The sequence below is a fragment of the Zingiber officinale genome, chromosome 9A (assembly GCF_018446385.1).
Source record: "Zingiber officinale cultivar Zhangliang chromosome 9A, Zo_v1.1, whole genome shotgun sequence".
Lineage (NCBI taxonomy): Eukaryota > Viridiplantae > Streptophyta > Magnoliopsida > Zingiberales > Zingiberaceae > Zingiber > Zingiber officinale.
Genome location: NC_056002.1, coordinates 119,404,331 through 119,424,950, shown reverse-complemented (window position 1 = coordinate 119,424,950; position 20,620 = coordinate 119,404,331). Strand labels below are relative to the sequence as shown.

The 20,620-nt window shown below is 38.1% G+C and overlaps 2 protein-coding genes across 2 annotated transcripts; one reads left to right on the top strand and one right to left on the bottom strand.

Annotated features, from left to right (window-relative positions):
- Positions 1–13,297: 13,297 nt before the first annotated feature.
- On the bottom strand, positions 13,298–14,144 carry LOC122020690 (C-type natriuretic peptide-like). The gene is made up of 2 exons (XM_042578701.1): positions 13,932–14,144; positions 13,298–13,833 (listed from the first exon to the last, which is right to left on the bottom strand). The coding sequence occupies exons 1-2, from the start codon at positions 14,032–14,034 to the stop codon at positions 13,520–13,522; spliced, it is 417 nt and encodes a 138-aa protein (XP_042434635.1). The 5' UTR covers positions 14,035–14,144; the 3' UTR covers positions 13,298–13,519.
- A 1,613-nt stretch (positions 14,145–15,757) lies between these two features.
- LOC122019523 lies at positions 15,758–17,432 on the top strand. The gene is made up of 2 exons (XM_042576980.1): positions 15,758–17,003; positions 17,053–17,432. The coding sequence occupies exons 1-2, from the start codon at positions 15,758–15,760 to the stop codon at positions 17,430–17,432; spliced, it is 1,626 nt and encodes a 541-aa protein (XP_042432914.1).
- The last annotated feature ends 3,188 nt before the right edge of the window (positions 17,433–20,620 follow it).

Sequence of the window (20,620 nt, the reverse complement as noted above, 5' to 3'; positions counted from 1 at the left end):
TGCTGAGATTAACCTTAAGAAGGTTAAGCCCATTCTGATGGTCCAGAAGCACAAGGGCAAGGGCAAGCCCAAAGGTAAGGGAAAGTCCCAAACCAAGGGCAAAGGCAAGGCACTGAAGCCTAAAGGAGGGGTCTCCACTGTGGTCAGACCGGGCATTGGAAGAGGAACTGCAAGGTATACTTGGAGGATCTTAAGAAGAAGCGAAGTGAGACTTCCACTTCAGGTATATATGTTATAGAAGTCAATCTATCTATTTCTACATCATGGGTATTAGATACTGGATGTGCTTCTCACATTTGTACTTGATCCTGTCCGAGAAATAGCAGAGCATTGGCAAAGGGCAAGGTGGACCTACGAGTAGGCAATGGAGCACGGTTTGCTGCTGTTGAAACTTATCAGCTATCTCTGCCCTCTGGGCTTGTACTAGATTTAGATGATTGTTGTTATATGCCTGCTCTTACTAAGAACATAGTTTCAGTTTCTTGTTTAGACAAGAAAGGATACTCTTTTATAATAAAAGACAAATGTTGTTCTGTTTATTTAAAAGATATGTTCTATTGTAGTGCACCACTAATAAACGGACTCTATATTCTAGACCTTGAGAGCCCTATCTATAACATTAGTACCAAGAGGTTCAAGTCAAATGACATGAACCAAACCTACCTCTGGCACTGTCGCTTAGGTCATATAAATGACAAGCGCTTATCCCAGCTCCATAAGGATGGTTTGCTGGACTCATTTGATTTTGAATCATATGAGATATGCGAGTCATGCCTACGAGGCAAGATGACCAAGACGCCCTTTAGTGGGCATAGCGAGAGAGCAACTGATTTGTTAGGACTCATACATAGTGATGTATGTGGCCCTTTCAATGTCGCTGCTAGAGGCGGTTATAGGTACTTCATCACATTTACTGATGACTTCAGTAGATACGGTTATGTGTACTTGATGACACATAAGTCTGAATCCTTTGAAAAGTTCAAAGAATTCAAGAATGAAGTACAGAACCAGCTTGGCAAGAGTATTAAGGTACTTCGATCAAATCGAGGTGGTGAATACTTAAGCCATGAGTTTCGTGACTATTTAGCTGAGTGTGGGATTCTATCCCAACTCACTCCTCCTGGAACACCACAGTGGAATGATGTGTCCGAAAGGAGGAATCGTACCTTATTAAATATGGTACGAACTATGATGAGTCACACTGATCTTCCGACATACTTTTGGGGTTATGCTCTAGACACGGCAGCTTTTATACTCAACCGAGTTCCATCCAAGGCCGTGATAAAGACACCATATAGGATATGGACTGGGAGAGATGCCTAGGTGTCTTTCATGAGGATTTGGGGTTGTGAGGCTTACGTTCGACGTCAAGTCTCAGACAAGTTAGGACCCAAATCCGACAAGTGCTACTTTATCGGATATCCCAAGGAAACTAAGGGATATTACTTCTACATTCACAAGGTAGTTGTGGCAAAGACTGGGGTCTTTCTAGAAAGGGACTTTGTTTCTAGAAAGACTAGTGGGAGCACATTCGATCTTGAAGAAGTTCAAGATGCGAACAATAGCACTGATGCCTCGATGGAAATTGAACTGGAACCACAAAGTGTTGTGGATGATGTTGTTCCACAAAGAGTTGAGGAACAACAACCAGTTCAAGTAGACATACCTCTTCGCAGGTCTGATAGGGTACGTCGTCAGCCTGAGAGATACTCATTTCTCTTGTCTGACCATGATGACATTGTGCTCATAGAGGATGAGCCCACCACCTATCAGGTAGCTGTGATGAGACCAGATTCCGAGAAATGGCTAGAGGCCATTCTCGGAGATGGAATCTTCGATTCGATGATGCGATCAAACAGTTTGGTTTCATCAAGAACGAAGATGGGCCTTGTGTCTACAAGAAGGTTGTAGAAAACATAGTTGTCTTCCTCATATTGTATGTGGATGACATACTACTCATTGGGAAGGACATCCCTATGCTTCAATCTGACAAGACCTGGCTAGGGAGTTGCTTCTCAATGAAGGACTTAGGTGAGGCATCCCGCATTCTAGGGATACAGATCTATAGAGATAGATCTAAGAGATTGCTTGGCCTAAGTTAGAGTACATACATTGACGAGGTACTCCTACGGTTTGCCATGCAGAACTCCAAGAAGGGATTTCTGCCGATGTCACATGGCGTGAGTCTTTTGAAGACTCAAGGTCCCTCTTCTAGAGAGGAGAGAGACCGCATGGATCAGATCCCTTATGCCTCAGCTATAGGATCGATCATGTACGCCATGCTATGTACTCGACCTGATGTCTCGTATGCTTTGAGCATGACAAGCAGATACCAGTCGGTGAAAGTCACTGGATAGCGGTCAAGAATATTCTTAAGTACTTAAGAAGGACTAAAGAATATTTCTTGATATATGGAGGCAATGATAAGCTAGCTGTAAAGGGTTACAGTGATGCTAGCTTCCAGACCGACCAGGATGACTATAGATCGCAGTCAGGGTTCGTATTCTACTTGAATGGTAGTGCTATGAGCTGGCAGAGTTCACAGCAGTTCTACAACGTTTCCATCTTATTCGAGAGATTATCGATAGAGGAGATGTGAATATTTGCAGAGTATCTATAAAAGCTAACATCGCAGATCCCTTGACCAAGACTTTGGCACAGAGAAAGCATGATGGTCACACTAGGTCATTAGGCCTTAGAGCCTATACTGATTGGCACTAGTGCTAGTGGGAGATTGTTAGTTAGAGCCCTAGAGCCAATCATTTGATGATTGTATGGACTCATTGTATCATATTCTTTTATATTAATAAAGGCATTTGTTTGGTTATTATACTTATTTATATTAGTGCCAAATAGACTAAGTATAATAGCGTCCTTGAGTAGAAGGTTCATACCTATATCAATCGATTAGTTGAATCGATAGTGAGATGATATAGGGAACACTACTCTAAATCATTCCTAGTCGAGTATTAGCATTCAGGGACAATGTTAATACAATAAGACTAGCATGTAGGTCAGCTCGATGAATTGATCTCACAAGTCATGGATATAGAGATATCAAGCTGACACATGGGTATGCATTAGAGAATGTATACTGAATGACCCGCCATGAGAAAGTATCATGGATCGTTATATGAGTGTCATATACTTTCTCATGTGGCTATTAGTATGACTATTAGTCCTTAGACCTGAAGTCACCATGGATCCCTACATAAGGAGTTATGTGCTTTGGTTTCGTCAAACGTCACCCGTAACTGGGTGGACTATAAAGGCGATTACTAGGTATATAACGAATTATGTAGAGGGATGTGAGTGATGTAGATGGGATCTATCCCTCCCATATGACGGGAGCAACATCGGTATTCTTGATAGAGTGAGACCACTAAGTGCATGGCCATGCCCAAATGAGTCAACATTAGATGTTGAGCTCATTTGATCGAGTGAGTCTACTTGGAGTTCAAGATTTAGATTGATTAGAGGATGACACGGTCTATGCCTCATATTGATCAATCTAGATGTCTAGGATAAAAGGACACTTGTCATTATTTTGTGAGGAGTCACAATTGGTAGTCACAAGGTGATGTCGGATCTCGACATTCTTGTAACTTGGGTAGTAATGATGTGTTGCTAGATACCGCTCATTACTTATGCTCCTAAATGGGTTTAGGGCATTGCCAACGTTACAAGAACCTATAGGGTCACACACTTAGGACAAATAGATGGAGATTAGGTTCATATGATGAACCAAGAGGATTAGATTTATTTGATAAATCAAATTGGATTAAGAGTAATCCTAATTGGGCTAACTTGAGTTCGACTCAAGTTGATTCATGTATTTAATGAGTCTAATTTAGATTATGACTTATTAAATCAATTTAATTTAATGAATTAGATTCATTATATTAAATTGGCTTGAATCAAATGGTTGGATTAGATCAACCATGGTAGAGATTGAGTCAAGTTTGACTTGACTAGAGAAGGAAGACCAAAGGTCAATTTTGACTTGACCTTTTGCCACCTCATTGGTGAGTTGGCATTAGGTGGACCAATAATGATGTTCCACATCATCATGGGTGCCACCTCATGGAAGTTACAAAGCCACTCTCTTAATGGTTTCATATTAATTGCAATTAATGCAATTAATTTTGTGAGTTTTTGAGAAGTGGCCGGCCACTTTGTTTCTTGGTGTGAATTCATTTTCATTCAAGGGTGGTGACTCTTCCTCCTTCTTCCTCTCAAGCTCTCCCTCTCCCTCTCCTCCTTGCTTGGCCGAATCTCACCAAGGTGCTAGCACACCTTTGTGTGAGGTTTTCTCCACCTACGTGTCCGTGTGGATACTTCTAGAGGACCGGCGCTTGACGGTCTAGAGATCCGGCAACCCTTGGATGAGCGGGATAAGCGAAGGGCTTCGCTTCGAAGGTATAACTTTCATCTAGTGTAGATCTAAAGTTTTACAAACTCGTACAAGAAAAAGTTTTTCGAAAAAGTTTTTTTTACGAATCTTTGCACGGATCTACGGCTTTGGGTGACTCGGGGTTTCCGCGACGCGAAAAAGCGGTTTTCGCGGCCCGACGAACCCAACATCTCCTTCCCTATTTGACAACTTAAAATTATCAATTCATGTTACTCAATAGATTAAGTCTGAATTTAATTTTATAAGTTTAGAATATTTTCTATCTATCTCATACAAAATTGTCTAACTACTCCAAACCTTGAAAGGAGGAGAGCAAGATAATAGAGGAAAAATTCTTAAAATATACCAATAATTTAAAATGTTGAGAACAATGTGTTTTTTTTAGAAGGTACATTTGTGTGTGTTTCGCATTTGCAAAATGCGAAACTTAATATAGTTTCGCATCCTTCAAATGCGAAACTAGATGGAAATAGCAGGCGTTCCAAAAAAAAAAAAAATTTACAACTTTTTTCACATTTCTTAAATGCAAAAGCTATAAAATGAGAAAGCTGTAACTTGTTATTTATCTTATTTTCATGAATATTGATATAAACTATTTATTATGTATAATATGGTTATTACAAAATGTGAGTTTCTCTCAGAAGCTGTAACTTTCGCATTTATGAATTTCTCTCACGAACCCTAAACTGTCGCTGTCGCCGCCTCTCCTCCTTTATTCTCATGGTGCTCATCCACCCATGAGCGGTCCGATCAAGCCACACCAAAGAATCTAAACCCTAAATTATCGCCACCACCGCCTAGCCTCCTTCTTCTTGTCACGGTGCCCACCTGCCCCATGAGTTGTCCGATCAGGCCACGTCGGAGCGCCTCATTGTGAAGGATTAGAAGGCAAGTCTGACTCGTTGCGAAGTATTAGAAGACAAGGCCCAACTGCGAATATAAAGACCCAATTCTCGTCGAATTCGCCAGCATCGAATTGTTCTCCAACTTAACAACAGTGAGTTTCATGGCCTTAAAAATATTCCTTTTTTTAAAAATAATAGTTCATAAGGTAATATATTGATGTATTGCATATACCATGTAATTAGGGCTGCTTGGCTTATTAGTATGGCTTTAGAACGTCCAATTCCTGTGAGCTTGTTTTGGGGAGCTAAGATTGAATATGAGAATGGTTCAATTAAGCATGGCCAGTCTATCTCTAATGCTACCATAGTGATTGAACATAAATTGAGTTACGACGAGCTGGTAGATGAGATTTGTCAACAAGTTGGTGTGGAGAGAAAACATTTTAAGCTGAATATCATCTTGGATTATGAACAAAATGAGAAATCCAGATCCACCCTTATTATGAATGATAAGTCATTACAAATTTTATTCTATTTGGCCCAGACAGTTACAGATTTTTGGGCTGACATCTATGTTGAGATGGAAGAAATTTTGCAAAGTTCTATCCAACATGAAGCATTATTGCCAACCGAACTCACGAGCATGGTTGCGCTTCTTAATAACTTTATGGGATCAATGTCTCATGTTGGATCTTCTAATGGATCTGTTGAACTGAATTATGTACAAAGTTTGATATCTGAACCTACAAATCAGATGATTGTAGGTGAAAACATCAATATGGGTCCTCCGTTACCATCTCAAGATTTTGTTGAGCTTCCTCATGTAGAATCTCCAATGTATGATACCATGATTCCTTTTCCATTGTCACCGAAGGTGCAATTGGATGATGAGGCACGGAGTAGTGAATATTTTCATTCTCAATCTTCTGAAGATGGTGGGGACATTTTGAGCATTCCTATGGATGATGACTCTCCTGATGACGGTGATTGTGACACTCATCTTAATCATGGTGATATTCCACCATATAATGAAAGGGTGATGCACTTCATTGTGGCAAAAAAGGCGAATATGCTGGCCCTCAACGCCCCCGCCAACCCGTCCCAAGGTCAACACAGAGGAGGTAAATTACGGGCCACTACTAGCCTTTGGAATAGTGACTAGCACATAAGGGAGGTATTTACCTCGGCTTTGCCAAGATTCAAACCCCAGACCTCATTGTGGCAACACCTCATGTGCTAGCCTCTAGACCCATCCGAGGGGACAAGGGTGATGCACTTCATGAATGATATAGGGGAGGAAAATGACGATGACAATGTAGATCGAGAAGATAATGTTCATATTGATATTTGGAGTGAATCAAAAAAATCAAATTCGGCTAGGAATGCTATTTGAAATCAAGTCTCAACTGCGAAAAGCTGTGACATTATGGTCTATCAATCAAAATCGGGAGTTTAAGGTAGTTGAAAGCAGAATCAACACATGGTTGCAAAATGCAAAGTGGTGCCGTCAGACATAGATTCTAATAGTGGGCCTGAGAATTATAAGTCATCGTGTCTTTGGTGTATTCGTGAAGTTCATAAGAAGACACATAAGATGTGTCAAATCACTCGATGGGTGAATATGCACAATTATCTTGGCTCCATCAGTGGCAATAATAATAGAAATTTGACTTCTACTATTATTGCATCTCACATTATCCATTAAATTGAGGCGAACCCTGGATATCCTGTAAAAAATGTCCAAGTTGATATTAAACAGTCATTGCATTTTGATGTTTCATACAAGAAGGCATGGCATGGGAGGAGAAAATCCATAGAGATTGTTTATTGAAATTGGGAAAGTAATTTCGCTGGGCTACCTTCGTATATTGCAACCTTAGAGCATTCTAATCCCAATACTATTATTAAGTGGCATCATCACCCAAGTAGCACTGAAAATGTGAAAGTCTTTAAATACATATTTTGGGCATTTGGACCAGCAATTGATGCATTCCACATGTGTAGGCCGATTATCAGTGTTGATGGTACACATTTGCGAGGGGCTTATAAGGGAAAGATGCTTATAGCTGTTTCTAAGGATGCAAACAATCGTATATTACCTATTGCTTATGCTATAGTAGATGAGGAGACTATAGCTAGTTCGTGTTGGTTTTTTGAACAATTCAAGCATTATGTGGCACAAGATAGATAATTATGTGTTATTTCTGATAGACACCATGGTATTATTCATGCTATGTCAAATTTAGAGGAATGGAAGGAACCAATTGTATATCATAGATTTTGCCTTCGACATGTTCCAAGTAATTTTATGACAAAGTTTAAGAATGTCACTTTGAAACATTATTGTTGGGTTATTGGCAGTACTACTCAAAGACAAAAATTCAACAGATTTAGGAGACAAATTAGGGCACTTGATCCAGCGGCATGGCAATATTTGAGAGATATTGACATAAGGCGATAGAGTCTTGTTTATGATGGTAACCATCGATGGAGATGTCTCACAACAAACACTTCTGAGAGTTTGAACAATGCTTTGCGAGGGGCTAGATTGTTGCCAATTAAGGCCTGCATTGATTTGTCATTTCCTAGAACTATTCAACTTTTTTTAAAGGTATAAACAGGTAGCTCATCATTGTAGTGCAACCCTCCCGCCACTTCATTGGAGTAAATTCATGGAAGCTGAAAGGCATGCACAAGGACATCACATTGATGAGTTTAACTATGCAGATGGAGTGTACAAGATTGTAACAACAAGACAATTGAATGGTAAAGGTGGTCATGTACACACGGTTCTTTACTATGAAAAAGATTGCACATGTGGAAAGTGGCAAATGCATAGATTTCCATGTTCACATGCAATTGCAATTTGGAGACATAGAGGGGATAATGCTATTGACCTTGTGGATGAAATTCACACCACAAAGATTTACATGGCACAATATTCTGGTAAATTTTATCCTATTCGTCATAAGGATTATTGGACAAATCCAAGTTGGGAGATTCAAGCAGATTACTCAAGATTGATCAATCATGGGCGGGGTAGGAGACGTGAAAGTCGAATGCAAAATGATATGGATTGAGGCACCTTGATGAACCTCGTAGATGTGGAAGGTGCCACCAAACTGGCTACAACAGGAGAAATTGTCAAAATACATACCCCAGGGTTGATAATGAAGTCCATAGTTGATGTTTTTTTTAAATATAATGTATTTCAATAAGTGAATACCATGTGATGGGAATTAGTATTTTGTATTGTATCTCAGTAAGTCAAATACATTTATGTTATTTGGGATTTGAAACCTTGTACAACTTTATTTATACTCTATTTTATGGTGTTGCTGTGATATAAGACTTTGTACTTTTGTCTTTATTTATTTATTTTTGTTACAAATATTGTTTGTTTAATGTCAGTTCTTTATGCTGCTGTGAATAAATTAAATACTGTTTTAAAATTTTAAATTTTGCAGGGTGTTTAAAATGACATCACTTCTAGTTTATAATTTAAATCCAGGCCCATTGATACCAGACTTCTTATTCTTACACAAAGAGCATAGATCTTCAGATCTATTTTATGGGAAAATCAAGGATGGTCCACTTAAAGTAAGAAGATATGATAGTAGTTTTTGGAGACATGTTGATAATATGCCAGAGTGTGTAATGCATCACATACAAAAAGATGGGTTTGAGGGTGTCATTCGGTGTGGATATATCCAACTCGATCATGGTCTTATTGCTGCTCTATTGGAGCAATGGCATCCAGAAACTAATACTTTTCACTTTCCTATTGGTGGTGCGACAATTACCCTATAGGATGTTGAGGTTTTGTGGGGCCTCCAAGTTATAGGATCTCCAGTGTGTGCTGCTGATATGAACGAATCATTAAAGGAGTGGATAGATATATGTGAGACTACGATGGGTTTTACTCCTCTGATGGTACAATATCAAATAATTGAATACTACTAAAGTGTTTGTATGATATCATCTGCAGGCCTCTACTTGAGAATACATCAAATGAATCATGTATTCAACGGGCGAGAGTATATATTTTGTATTTGTTGGGTGGTAATTTGTTATCTGATTTATTTGGTAGCGTTGTGTATATGCACCACCTCATCAATTTGATCGATATGTCTGTTAGTGCATCTATAAGTTGGGGGAGTGCTATTTTGGCCTATTTATATAGACGTTTGTGCAAAGTGTCATATTCAAAGGCAAATGAGATATGTGGTCCGCTAGTTTTATTGCAGGTAATTGAATATAGCTTAATAATATCTTGTATTATATTGTAATTCTTTTAATATATATTATTTTCTTTTAGTTATGGGCTTGGGAATAGTTACCCACCATTCAACCCATCCGATGCATTGATGAAGTCGATTTCACTCGCCCTTATGGATCATCGAGGTTCGTTTACTTCAATACAATGGATTAAATTATTTATTTATATTTTTTATATATGCAGTGTTAAGTTTAATAACCTTCCATCCATATATATTTAAGGTGGAATGTGGAATTTGGAGTGACTAGAGTTCTGATGCATGTTTTGCCTGTCTATCGAGATGCATTCACCAGTCTACAACCTGATCAGGTATAAATGAACGATAATATGCTATATGTTTTTTTTATTAGGATGGTATAATAATATTGGTTCTAAACATTCATATAAATAAAAATTCTACAATAATTTTTTCAGTTTATCTGGCTACTGTATAAAGAACATGTTCTTGAATTATTGCATTCGTATTGTACAAGAGGTCGAGCACGTTGGAGATCTATCACCTATTTGATATGTTGGGAGATTGTTGAAGCTCACTTACCAAACAGAGTCTTACGACAATTTGGTATGCATCAACCGATCCCTATTCCTCGCCTGTTAGATAAACATGTTGCATTGCATAAAATGACACGCAGTGGTAGAGCCAACACTAATTGGATAGAGACGCATCAACAGCATATTGATCATTGGCGTGATTCACTTAACCATGTTGAAAATGGCGAGTTAGTGAATGATCCAATACATGCCTCCGTAGAATATATGTCTTGGTATTGGCAGCGAACAGTTATATACATTACAAATCTGAGTCAGCAATTTTCTTCTAATGGCTTTCAGGGTGATGGAGAGACTACTGAGTATTTGGTATTTTTTTCCTATATTAAATTTTTAGTAGTACCAATTAATTCGCATTTATTATGTTCATACTAACTAATTCATCTAATATATATTGTTAGATGGATGACATGTGCCGAGTGTTCTATACATCATTAGACTTGATGGCGATCAGTGATGCTAAGCATGCTGGATATTTTACACAAATTCGAGACATAGCTAGCCACTACATGCACCAAGCTAGAGGACAGCAACGTTTGGATATTAGGCATTCACATGTACTTGAACAAGTCGGTCACCAAAGTTCACCTACACAAAAGATTCATAGAGAACAAAGAAATATTCAGCGGGGAAGACAAGGTGGTCGGAGATGTCGAACTCAACCTATTCAATCTCATTTTTCAAATATTGGTTTTGGAGGTTCTTCAGGTAATTTCGAACATGATAGTCACTCTGATACTACATTACCAACCCAGACCCCCACAGTTTGTCCATCTCCTATTACTCCAATTCACTTTTTTGATCAAATATTTGATTCTGGCATAACCAATGATAATGCATACAATGACCAATGATAATACATACAATGATGGATCTAGTCAATTGCAAGTAAATGATAATGAGCTGGATGAGCAAAATGATGCTACCGATGAACATCATGGTGATCTCCCCATAGCTCTACGTAAACAAAAAAAGAATAGTAAAACATATCGGTTGCGGTACACATGGGAGGCTAGGGATGGGGCACTAATTATTACTTAGCAAAATGTAAATTTTATTTGGACAATAGTGTATTATGAGAAAAGACTAAATTATGTTGGATAGTTTCAATTGGTAGTAGTGTATTGCTTAAGTTGTATAAGACTAACTTTAGATTTTCGAGTAGATATATGGAGCCTGGTTGAGTTTCTGTTCTATGGTATTTTTTTCAGGAAGATTGTTTGTGGCTGGTTGTAGATTATTTGTGCAGATTTTGTCAGGATGTTAAATCTGTGTGCACGTTGTAGAATATTGACTTTAAGCGTGATACTTATGATCTATGCAAGTGTTTGTAGTGTTGAGATTTTATTTCTGTGTGTGATGTTGCTATGTTCTTGTGATTGGTTGTATTCGCAGTGCAGGTTTGGTTTCAGGTGGAGTATTTTTGTTTACAGGAGTTTTTCTATTTTATGGAGTTTTGGCATCATGTTTTGGTTTCATGAAGCATTCCTTAGTATAGCGGATTATTTGTGCAGATTTTGCATTAATGTGTTAGAAGGATAAATTCATGTGTAGTGTGTTTGACGAATTTTTTTGGTGGTTGGATATGAATTTCTTTTTCGTGTGATGGAATCTGAATTTGGTGTTGTGCTACTAGTGATACTTATGCAAGGATATATATTATTGCACACAATATGCAAGGATATATATTAAGGTCGGTGGTTTCTTTGCAAGGATATATATTAATTTTGATCAGATTTTCTTTGCTGTTGGTGTTTTGGTTGGGATTTCGGTGGAGGGTTTGTAAAAATATGTAGGGGTGGGTTGGTGTAGATATTATGTGCAATTTGTCTTTTATGAATGTGGTGCAGTTGCTGATTGTTTTATTCTGCAAGAAACTTGGTTTCAAATATTGATGAAGCTGATGAATTCTTGGAAGTTGTTGAGGTGCAAATATTATTATGTGGTTTGTGGTATTTTATGTGGTGGATTTTATTTCTGCTATAGACTTGTGCTTATTTACTTGGACGTTTTTCTGAATATGTACTTTTGTTGCTGATTTTATTATAATTTGCTGGAAATATTGATGATGTTGGAAGTGGAATATGGTGGTTTTTTGTGTGGTAAATTTGATGGGACTTTTTTGATGTTTCTATATTTTGGTTGATATAATAGAGATATTGATGGTTTGAGTTGGTGGTTTATGGTGTTTTTTTTTATTGCTGATATCAAGATACTTTTGTGGGTGGAATTGAATGTTATTTGACTTTTGGTGGATTCTTGTTTGTGTTATCTGATCTTGCTGCTGTGGAGATTTTATGGTGTATCTGTTTTATGGTGCATGGAATTCTTTATGGTGCTTTGCTTGATTTAGTTCAGATTTTAGGTTTTAAGGGATATCCATTTGATATAAAACTTCATAATTTTTCTATCTTACAAGGGGCTAATGACTTGATGATACTGTTTGGTTGACGAATATGGGTTCTTTGGCATCTCGTGGAAAAAAAGATATGGAATTTTCTTTATCAAGAAGAGGTTTTCTAATATGAGTTTTTCTTACTTGGAGAGTTTATTGATTGTTTTGGGATTAGTAGTCTACAAGGAAATGTTTTTCTTGTTAAAGGGTTTGTAAGTATTTTCTTGTTTTGAATGTTTGGAATGTAAGTATGGTGAGGAGTTGGTTTATTTTGAATATTCATGTAAATTTTTGGAGTCCTTGTAAACTATAGTATGAGGTTTAGTCCCCTCGTATTATGATTCTTTTGTCATATATGATATTTCTTTAAAAAAAAATTATACTTATCACCGTTCATCAGTTATTTTTGCAATCAAAATCAATTTGTAACAAAAGATTTGTTTATAAACTTCTTGGAGCATAAATCTATAGTTTCTTATTTAGCAAATGCGAAAGCATTAAATGTGCATTTAGCAAATGCGAAAGCATTAACAAAAGCTGTAAAACAAAAAAAAAAAAAAAATCTTTCTTATGCGAGTTTCGCATTTAGCAAATGCAAAAGCTACAAAACAAAAAAAAAAATGTAAAGCGAAAAAAAAAACTTCTTTCTTAATTTCACATATAGCAAATGCGAAAGCTACAAAACAAAAAAAGAATTTTGATTTCATCTCTTTCGCATTTGCAAATACGAAACGCCCACATAGTAACTCCCTCAAAAAGAAACTCCCTCAAAAAGAAACACACACATAGTAACTCCCTCAAAAATAATCGTATCGTTCTCCAATTTTCAATAATATGTATATTTCAAGAATTTGCTCGACAATAGAAGACAATCTATAAACACGCTTTGCACATTTTTGGAAATTAAACAAGTCACTCAGCGGTATAAACAAACACTAGACTTGCCTATTAATTCTCACAAACCATCACAATACCACCCAATCGCTTCACGCTTCGTCTCCCTGCTGAATAATCTCAAACTTGTTACATAGAGTAGTTCACCATAGCAGCAGCGGCAAGAGAAAAGTAATTGCAAAATGTCGTCGATGGAAATGGTTGGCACAGCCTGCATTAACATGACGATCATGTCGCGCTGCAGCAGCACTACCGGCCCTCGCAGATGATTGTCCCAAACTCCCACCTTGGCCTCTTGCCGGAGACGATCGTCCAGCAGGAATACTCCGACCGCTGCCGCCGCCGCCTCTGCCGCCGCCGCTGCCGCCGCCGCCGCTTGGCCTTAGCTTCCTTTCAGCTACCACCGTTCTACGCCTTCCAGCATTAATGTGGCCCGACGAGACAGAGGACAACGCAGCTGCCGCGAATTGCAATGCATCAAAACACAACGACTGATCATCAGAGTAAATTGACGAGGCAGACACGAGAAGGAGACGATCGATCGATTGTGTATACCTGAGGAAGTGGCGTTGGCGTCTGAGATAGCTATGCAAGAGAAGAGAAACAGCAGCAGCAGTAGGAGAAGAGCCATCGCTGCTCTACTTCTACTGGCCATCATCTGACAATCAAAATGCCCAACACTCTGCCTCTGCTGATTTTTGTAGATGTGATTGAGTGGCCAGAGGAAGAGGGATACAAAGGGGCTTGAGATTGAGTGGCCAGACGGGCTTGTGGAGTTGTGGTGGCAAAAAGGGATTTGACAACTCCTCTTTTTAATAAAAAAAAATATGAAGGCCACGTATTTGTAACAGCTAAACAGGAAATTTTTTAAAATAAACATAATAATAAAGTTATTAAAAATAGATAAAAATAAAACTTTTTACAAATTTTGGTGAGATGAATTGAATTTAAATCCTAGTAATTATTATGTTTTATTTGTTTCCTTATATTCCGGGATTTAAATCATAGTACCTTCTAATTACCGGGATTTAAATCTGAGTAATTTTTTTAAAATTTTTTTTACAAATTATTTCATTTTTCATTTGCTTAAGTTTTATTTTTTTAACAAAAAAGTAATTATAATTATTGATTTTGTATTGAGCCATATGTGCTATGGTCCCATTAATTATTATTACAAAGCTAAAGTTTCTCCACGCGGCTCCATGCAAAACGAAATCAAATTCTTAATCAATTTGTAGCGGAAATTCCGTTGACATGCAGCGAGCAGAAATCACGCTGACATGCAGATATGTCACGAGAATCCTGTTGATATATAATAGGCGGGAATCCCGCTGACATGTCAGATTCATTAATTGAGCAACCTCTTTCTGTCATCAATTAACATGCAACGAGATCAATTCTCTATATAAACGAGTAATGAATAAATTGTGAGAAGCGAGATTGTGAAGGGAAAGCTTTCAAAGTAATTGAGGCTGCGAACGAGCTAGGAAGAGCAAAATTGTGATAAAACAGGTAAATTTTATCTTCCGGTATTGATTGCTTAAATTTCAAATAAATGAATTAAACAATTCAAATAGATATCAAGCTTCTTTCAAGTTAGTTTCATTTTTTTTAAAAAGTAATTATAATTATTAATTTTGTGACAGTTTGGAAACTTCTTAATTACATGAAATAATAAATCAGTCTATTTTGAGGTATATATAAAATCAAAATTTTTTCTTATTGTAATTAGGAAAAGCACTCTATATTATTCCTCTGATATGATTACAAACTAAATGTTCAATTTACTTCTGCGGTTTGAAAGTAGAATTAACAGTAATTAAAAAATAATAATTAGTAAGTAAATTTTTATTTTTATTATTATACAGCTAGTAAATGAAATGAATTTATTAGTATTTAATATTAATTAAGAAAATTTTAGTCTGTAATTTTAAACTTGAGATTTTTCATAAGAGATTTTTTAATTTAGTAATATTAAATATTATATTTAAGGTATGTGAAAATATATAGTGTTTGTATCATATGTAGTTTTTATATTAGATTTGTATTATAACTGTAATTTAGTTGTATAGGTTTTTGTTTTTTTTTAAGTATTATTAAGCATAATGTAATGTAATTAGTACATTTAGTTTATTATTAAATAAAATTTTGATGTGTTTAAAATAACCTTATCTAGTTACTCACTTTCCATGTATTAAGACAATAAATTTGAATTTTAAACTAATGAAAAATATTAATTTAAGAGATGTGAAAATAAAAAAAATATTTAATTAGTTTAATTAAAAAAACATGTTATGATATTTTTTTTGTTGAGAATTTATTTATGTTTACAGATTATAGTTTATTCAAAATTTGGTGTACCATTACTTATTTATTGTAGAATGACTTCAAGAATAAAAGTTCTTGTTAGTTATGGAGGTAGGATTATTGAGGGTGAGCATGGTGTAGATTATGAAGGAGGGTCGCATCAGGTAGTGTTTTTGCAAGAGAGCTTTGAGTATAGTGACCTTGTTGAGTCCATAAGCAGAAATTGGAGCTCCGATGAGATGATGTTTTATAGATTGCCTTGTATGTCAAATGGAGTCATCCATTATTATTGTATGGAGGTCAAAGATGGTGATGATATACGTACCCTTGTTGATAGTATTGTTGTTGTTGAAAGTACAAGTTATCCTCAACTATATGTGAAAACTAGAAAATATCGAGTTAAGGGTAGGAGAAGTGTATTGACTCAGGAGGTAGAGCTGGGTGGTAGACGAAGTTTTTGTGGTCATAGTTCGAGTCTTTTGCATGAACCTGTTATGCAAAGTGGTAGACATAGTGTATATGCTTCTACTTCAGAGCCAATTGGTGATCCTTTTATACTGCCTGGTCGTCACAGTGTATGTGCTCCAAGTTCTCAACCGTTTGGTAATTCAACTCTACAATGTGACCGACGAAGTGTGTATGTTCCGAATCAGGTATTGTCTAAAGCTCCATTCGAACCAAGTCTCGACGCAAGTATTTATGATGAGGTTGGTCCATCACATGAAGTTATGAAGTCTTTTCGTATATTGAGTCAGTCAGATGTCCCACTACCTGAGAGCATTGATATACTGATAGCAACAAATGACTGTCAGTCCAACCCCTTAGAAGAGGAAGATAGTGATGGGCTACTCGGTCAAGATGATTGTGACGAAGAGGCAATGATCGAAGTGTCTGAAGCATTTCAGTTTACTGCAGGAGCCAACTACCCTGTTTCAGCGGATTGTATTGGATCAGTGGGTAACACAGTTGCAATGGTAGTTGGTACAGAATTTGATACAACATTGGAGTTTCAAGAGAAGGAAGATGTAATTAATGCAGTTAAACAGTATTCTTTGAATTGCAGTCAAGAATATGAAGTTGCTGAGTCAAGTTCGCATGTTTGGTCAGTCATATGCAAGAACACTAAATATGGGTATAGTAGGCAGTTATGTGCAGCAAGGTTAAAGAAACTTGGTGGAGGATGGGGCATAACACGATATAAATGTCCACGCACATGTGTTGCGAGGGTTATATCGATTGATCACAGACAATTGGACTCAAACTTTATATGCAACTGCATATTGGAAGGGGTGAAGAAAGATTTGTCCAAGTCAGTTGGAAGTATTATCGTTGAAATTCACAATTGGTTGCATTTCAAACCCTCCTATAGGAAAGCATGGGAGGCTAAATAGAAGGTTATCGCCAGAATTTGGGGTGATTGAGATGAATCATACCAACGTCTACCACATTTCTTTGCAGCTCTGCAACAGACAAATCCTGGAAGTGTTGTATGGTGGGCATTCGGTGATCACACTCATGTCAGGCATCGCGCAGTTGAATTCAACAAAAAAAAAATTGAGTCGACTATTTTGGTCATTCAAACCAGCTATCTATAGTATCGAGTTCACAAAGCCAGTGATCCAAATTGATGGAACTTTCTTTTATGGTAAGTATAAACATTCACTCCTAATTGCAACAACCATTAATGGAGATAACTCTGTGATTTTACTGGCTTATGCGCTGGTAGAGTCCAAGAATGTGGACAGTTAGGGATGGTTCATGGCGCTCCTTCGAACGCATATAGTAAGGTGTGATGGTATATGTGTCATTTTCGATAAACATATTGGAATTATACAGACAATGAATAACCAATATCTCAGTTGGAATGAAACTCATGCAAGACATGCTATTGCCTCCGTCACGTGGTTAGCAATTTTAACACACGCTTCAAAAATGTTGGACTCAAGAATTTACTCATAAAGGCTGGTACGGTTACAAAACCTCGCAATACTATTAATATATATGCATACATATTTTATATACAACATCTAACTGATGTCATATTATAGGGAGGGCGTGTCAAGTAAGAAAGTATGAGCGAGTTTTGGAGAGGGTAAAAGAGAAGAATTATGAGGCATGGATCTGGATTACATCGCTCCCAATAGAAAATTGGTTAATGTCCCATGATGGCGGCCACAGATATGGGCATGCGAATACAAATGTAGCAAAGTGTGTCAATTTAATTTTAAAAGATGCACGTCGTTTACCTGTTGCTACCCTTATCGAGCACACATTTTATAACATGGTCAAGTACTTTGATAATAGAAGAAATGTATACTCTGATCAGATGGCCAATGACAAAGTATACACCTCGCAGTGCCTCAAATTGCTTGATAAACATTTAAAAGTTGTATACACCCATCAAGTAACCTCTTTCAATCGTGAAGATGGAGTTTTTGAAGTGAAGATTGGATACTCTCGTGAAATGCGAAAAGGAGGTAATAAGCAAATGGTACATCTTCGCCTTCAACATTGCAGTTGTGGAAAATTTCAAGGGACGAAGATACCTTGTTCGCATGCAATAGCAGCATGTATGACAATTGGAAGAGATTATTTTGTCTATATAGATTATGTGTATTTATTGTCAACTGCAATCAAATGCTATAGAAGTAGTTTTCATCCCTGGGTAATGAGGCCTATTGTCCAATTATGGAAGGCGATGACAGTCGATGCCTAATACCTGACCCAGACACGAAGAGAAAAAAGGGTAAGCCAGCGGGAAGAAGGAGAAATTGATGGGACCGAAAAGTAGCTAGAGGGGGGGGGGGGGGGGGAATAGCTCTTCGCGTGCTCGTCGTCGGCGTTGCTCATTTCTTCAGAGATATGCAGCGGAAATATAAGAAACAAAAGCATACAACGCTAACAGGGATGATTTACTTGGTATCCACCTCACAAGAGGTGACTAGTCCAAGGATCCACACCTACTCACGCACCCTCCACTATGAAATCACTCCTTTGCAGTAACTACTGAAGGCGGAGAAACTCTACAACCCTCACAATACAAGAAGAAAGCAAGGGAAACAAATACAATAGATATCTTACAAGATATGGAATGAAAACCCTAACCCTAGCTTTCTTCTTCTTGCTTTTGATCCGCCTCTTGACTTGGGAAACCTCCAAGAACCTTCAAGAACTAGCGATCTGAGCTTGAGAGAAGTGTGGAGAAGTCGCTGTGTTGATCTGAGATGAAATGTTGAAGTTCTTCCGAAGGAAATGAACGCCTGCGGCTTAAATCGACGCCAACGGTCGGATCCCGATCGATTGGATTGCTCCCAATCGATCGGGGAGGCTTTGGATCGATCCACGGATCGATCCCGAGTGCCTCTGTGCTTTCTGGAATAGCCTGGATCGATCGGTGGATCGATCCAGGGCTTATCGCGCATAAACAGCAACTCCTAATCGATCCACTGATCGATTGGGACCTCTGGATCGATCCACTGATCGATCCAGAGGGGTTCTGTTCGCGGGGACTCACCGGATCGATCGACCGATCGATCTAGATTTGCTGGATCGATCCACTGATCGATCCAGATCTGCTGGATCAATCGGTTGATCAATCCAAATCTATTGGATCAATCGGCTGATCAATTCAGATCTGCTGGATCAATCGGCTGATCAATCCAGATCTTGGTTTTTGCCCAAAACCAAGTCCAAAGCCCCCTAAACCAACATCTAGTCAACCATGACTTGTTGGTATATAAGACCTAGCATCCGGTCACCCTTGACCAGCTAGGACTCTCTCACCAAGTGTCCGGTCAATCCCTTTGACCCACTTGGACTTTTCTCCTCTTGCCAAGTATCCGGTCAATCCCTCTGACCTACTTGGACTTTTCTTCCTCGCGCCAAGTATCCGGTCACTCCCTTGACCTACTTGGACTTTCACCAGATGTCTGGTCAATCTTGACCCATCTGGATTTCCCCGTGCCTGGCTTCACTCACCAGGACTTCCAATCTGCCTAGCTTCACTCACTAGGACTTCTCTTCTGCCTGACTTCACTTACCAGGTCTTTCACCTAGCTTCACTCACTAGGATTTTCACCTGGCTTCACTCACCAGGATTTTCTTCTGCCTGGCTTCACTCACCAGGTCTTTCACCTAGCTTCACTCACTAGGATTTTCACCTGGCTTCACTCACCAGGATTTTCTTCTACCTGGCTTCACTCACCAGGACTTTCATTTAGCTTCACTTACTAGGATTTTCCTCACTGCCTAGCTTCACTCACTAGGTCTTTCTTTCTGCCTAACATCCCAGTTAGGACTTCCCAGTCAAGTATCCGGTCATCCTTGACCTACTTGACTCTTCTTCAATCAACCTTACATTGTCAAACATCGAAACCCAAACCAAGACTCAAGCTTGGTCAACCAGGTCAACCTTGACCTGAGGGATGTTGCACCAACAATCTCCCCCTTTTTGATGTTTGACAATACCAACACTATCACTTACAATACCACATGTAAGTTAGGCTAATCCCATAGCCTAAACCTGCTTCATGCCACTGGGTAATGAATACATAAGTTAAGCCCTTCATTCTCCCCCTAAGAGGGCAAACTCCCTCTAGGTAATGAAATCCTAACTTACTCCCTTTCATTCTCCCCCTATTGGCACACATCAAACCATTCCCCATTTTTGGGCACACATCAACAAATTCACTTGTTGAAAACTCTTCCCATGAAGAGTTGCTCATTGTTGTTCACAACTTCACTCGTTGTGATTAACACGATAATGAAGGTCACATACACTTCATTATCCTTAACCCTACATTCTCCCCCAATGTAGGTAAATGCCCATCTTTGAGCATTATCCACTTGAAACCACTTGAACAATGAGGATATTCACTCCCCATTAAAGTTCAAACGCTCAACCTTGAGCATGTTCTTAACGGAAGGTTAACCACCTT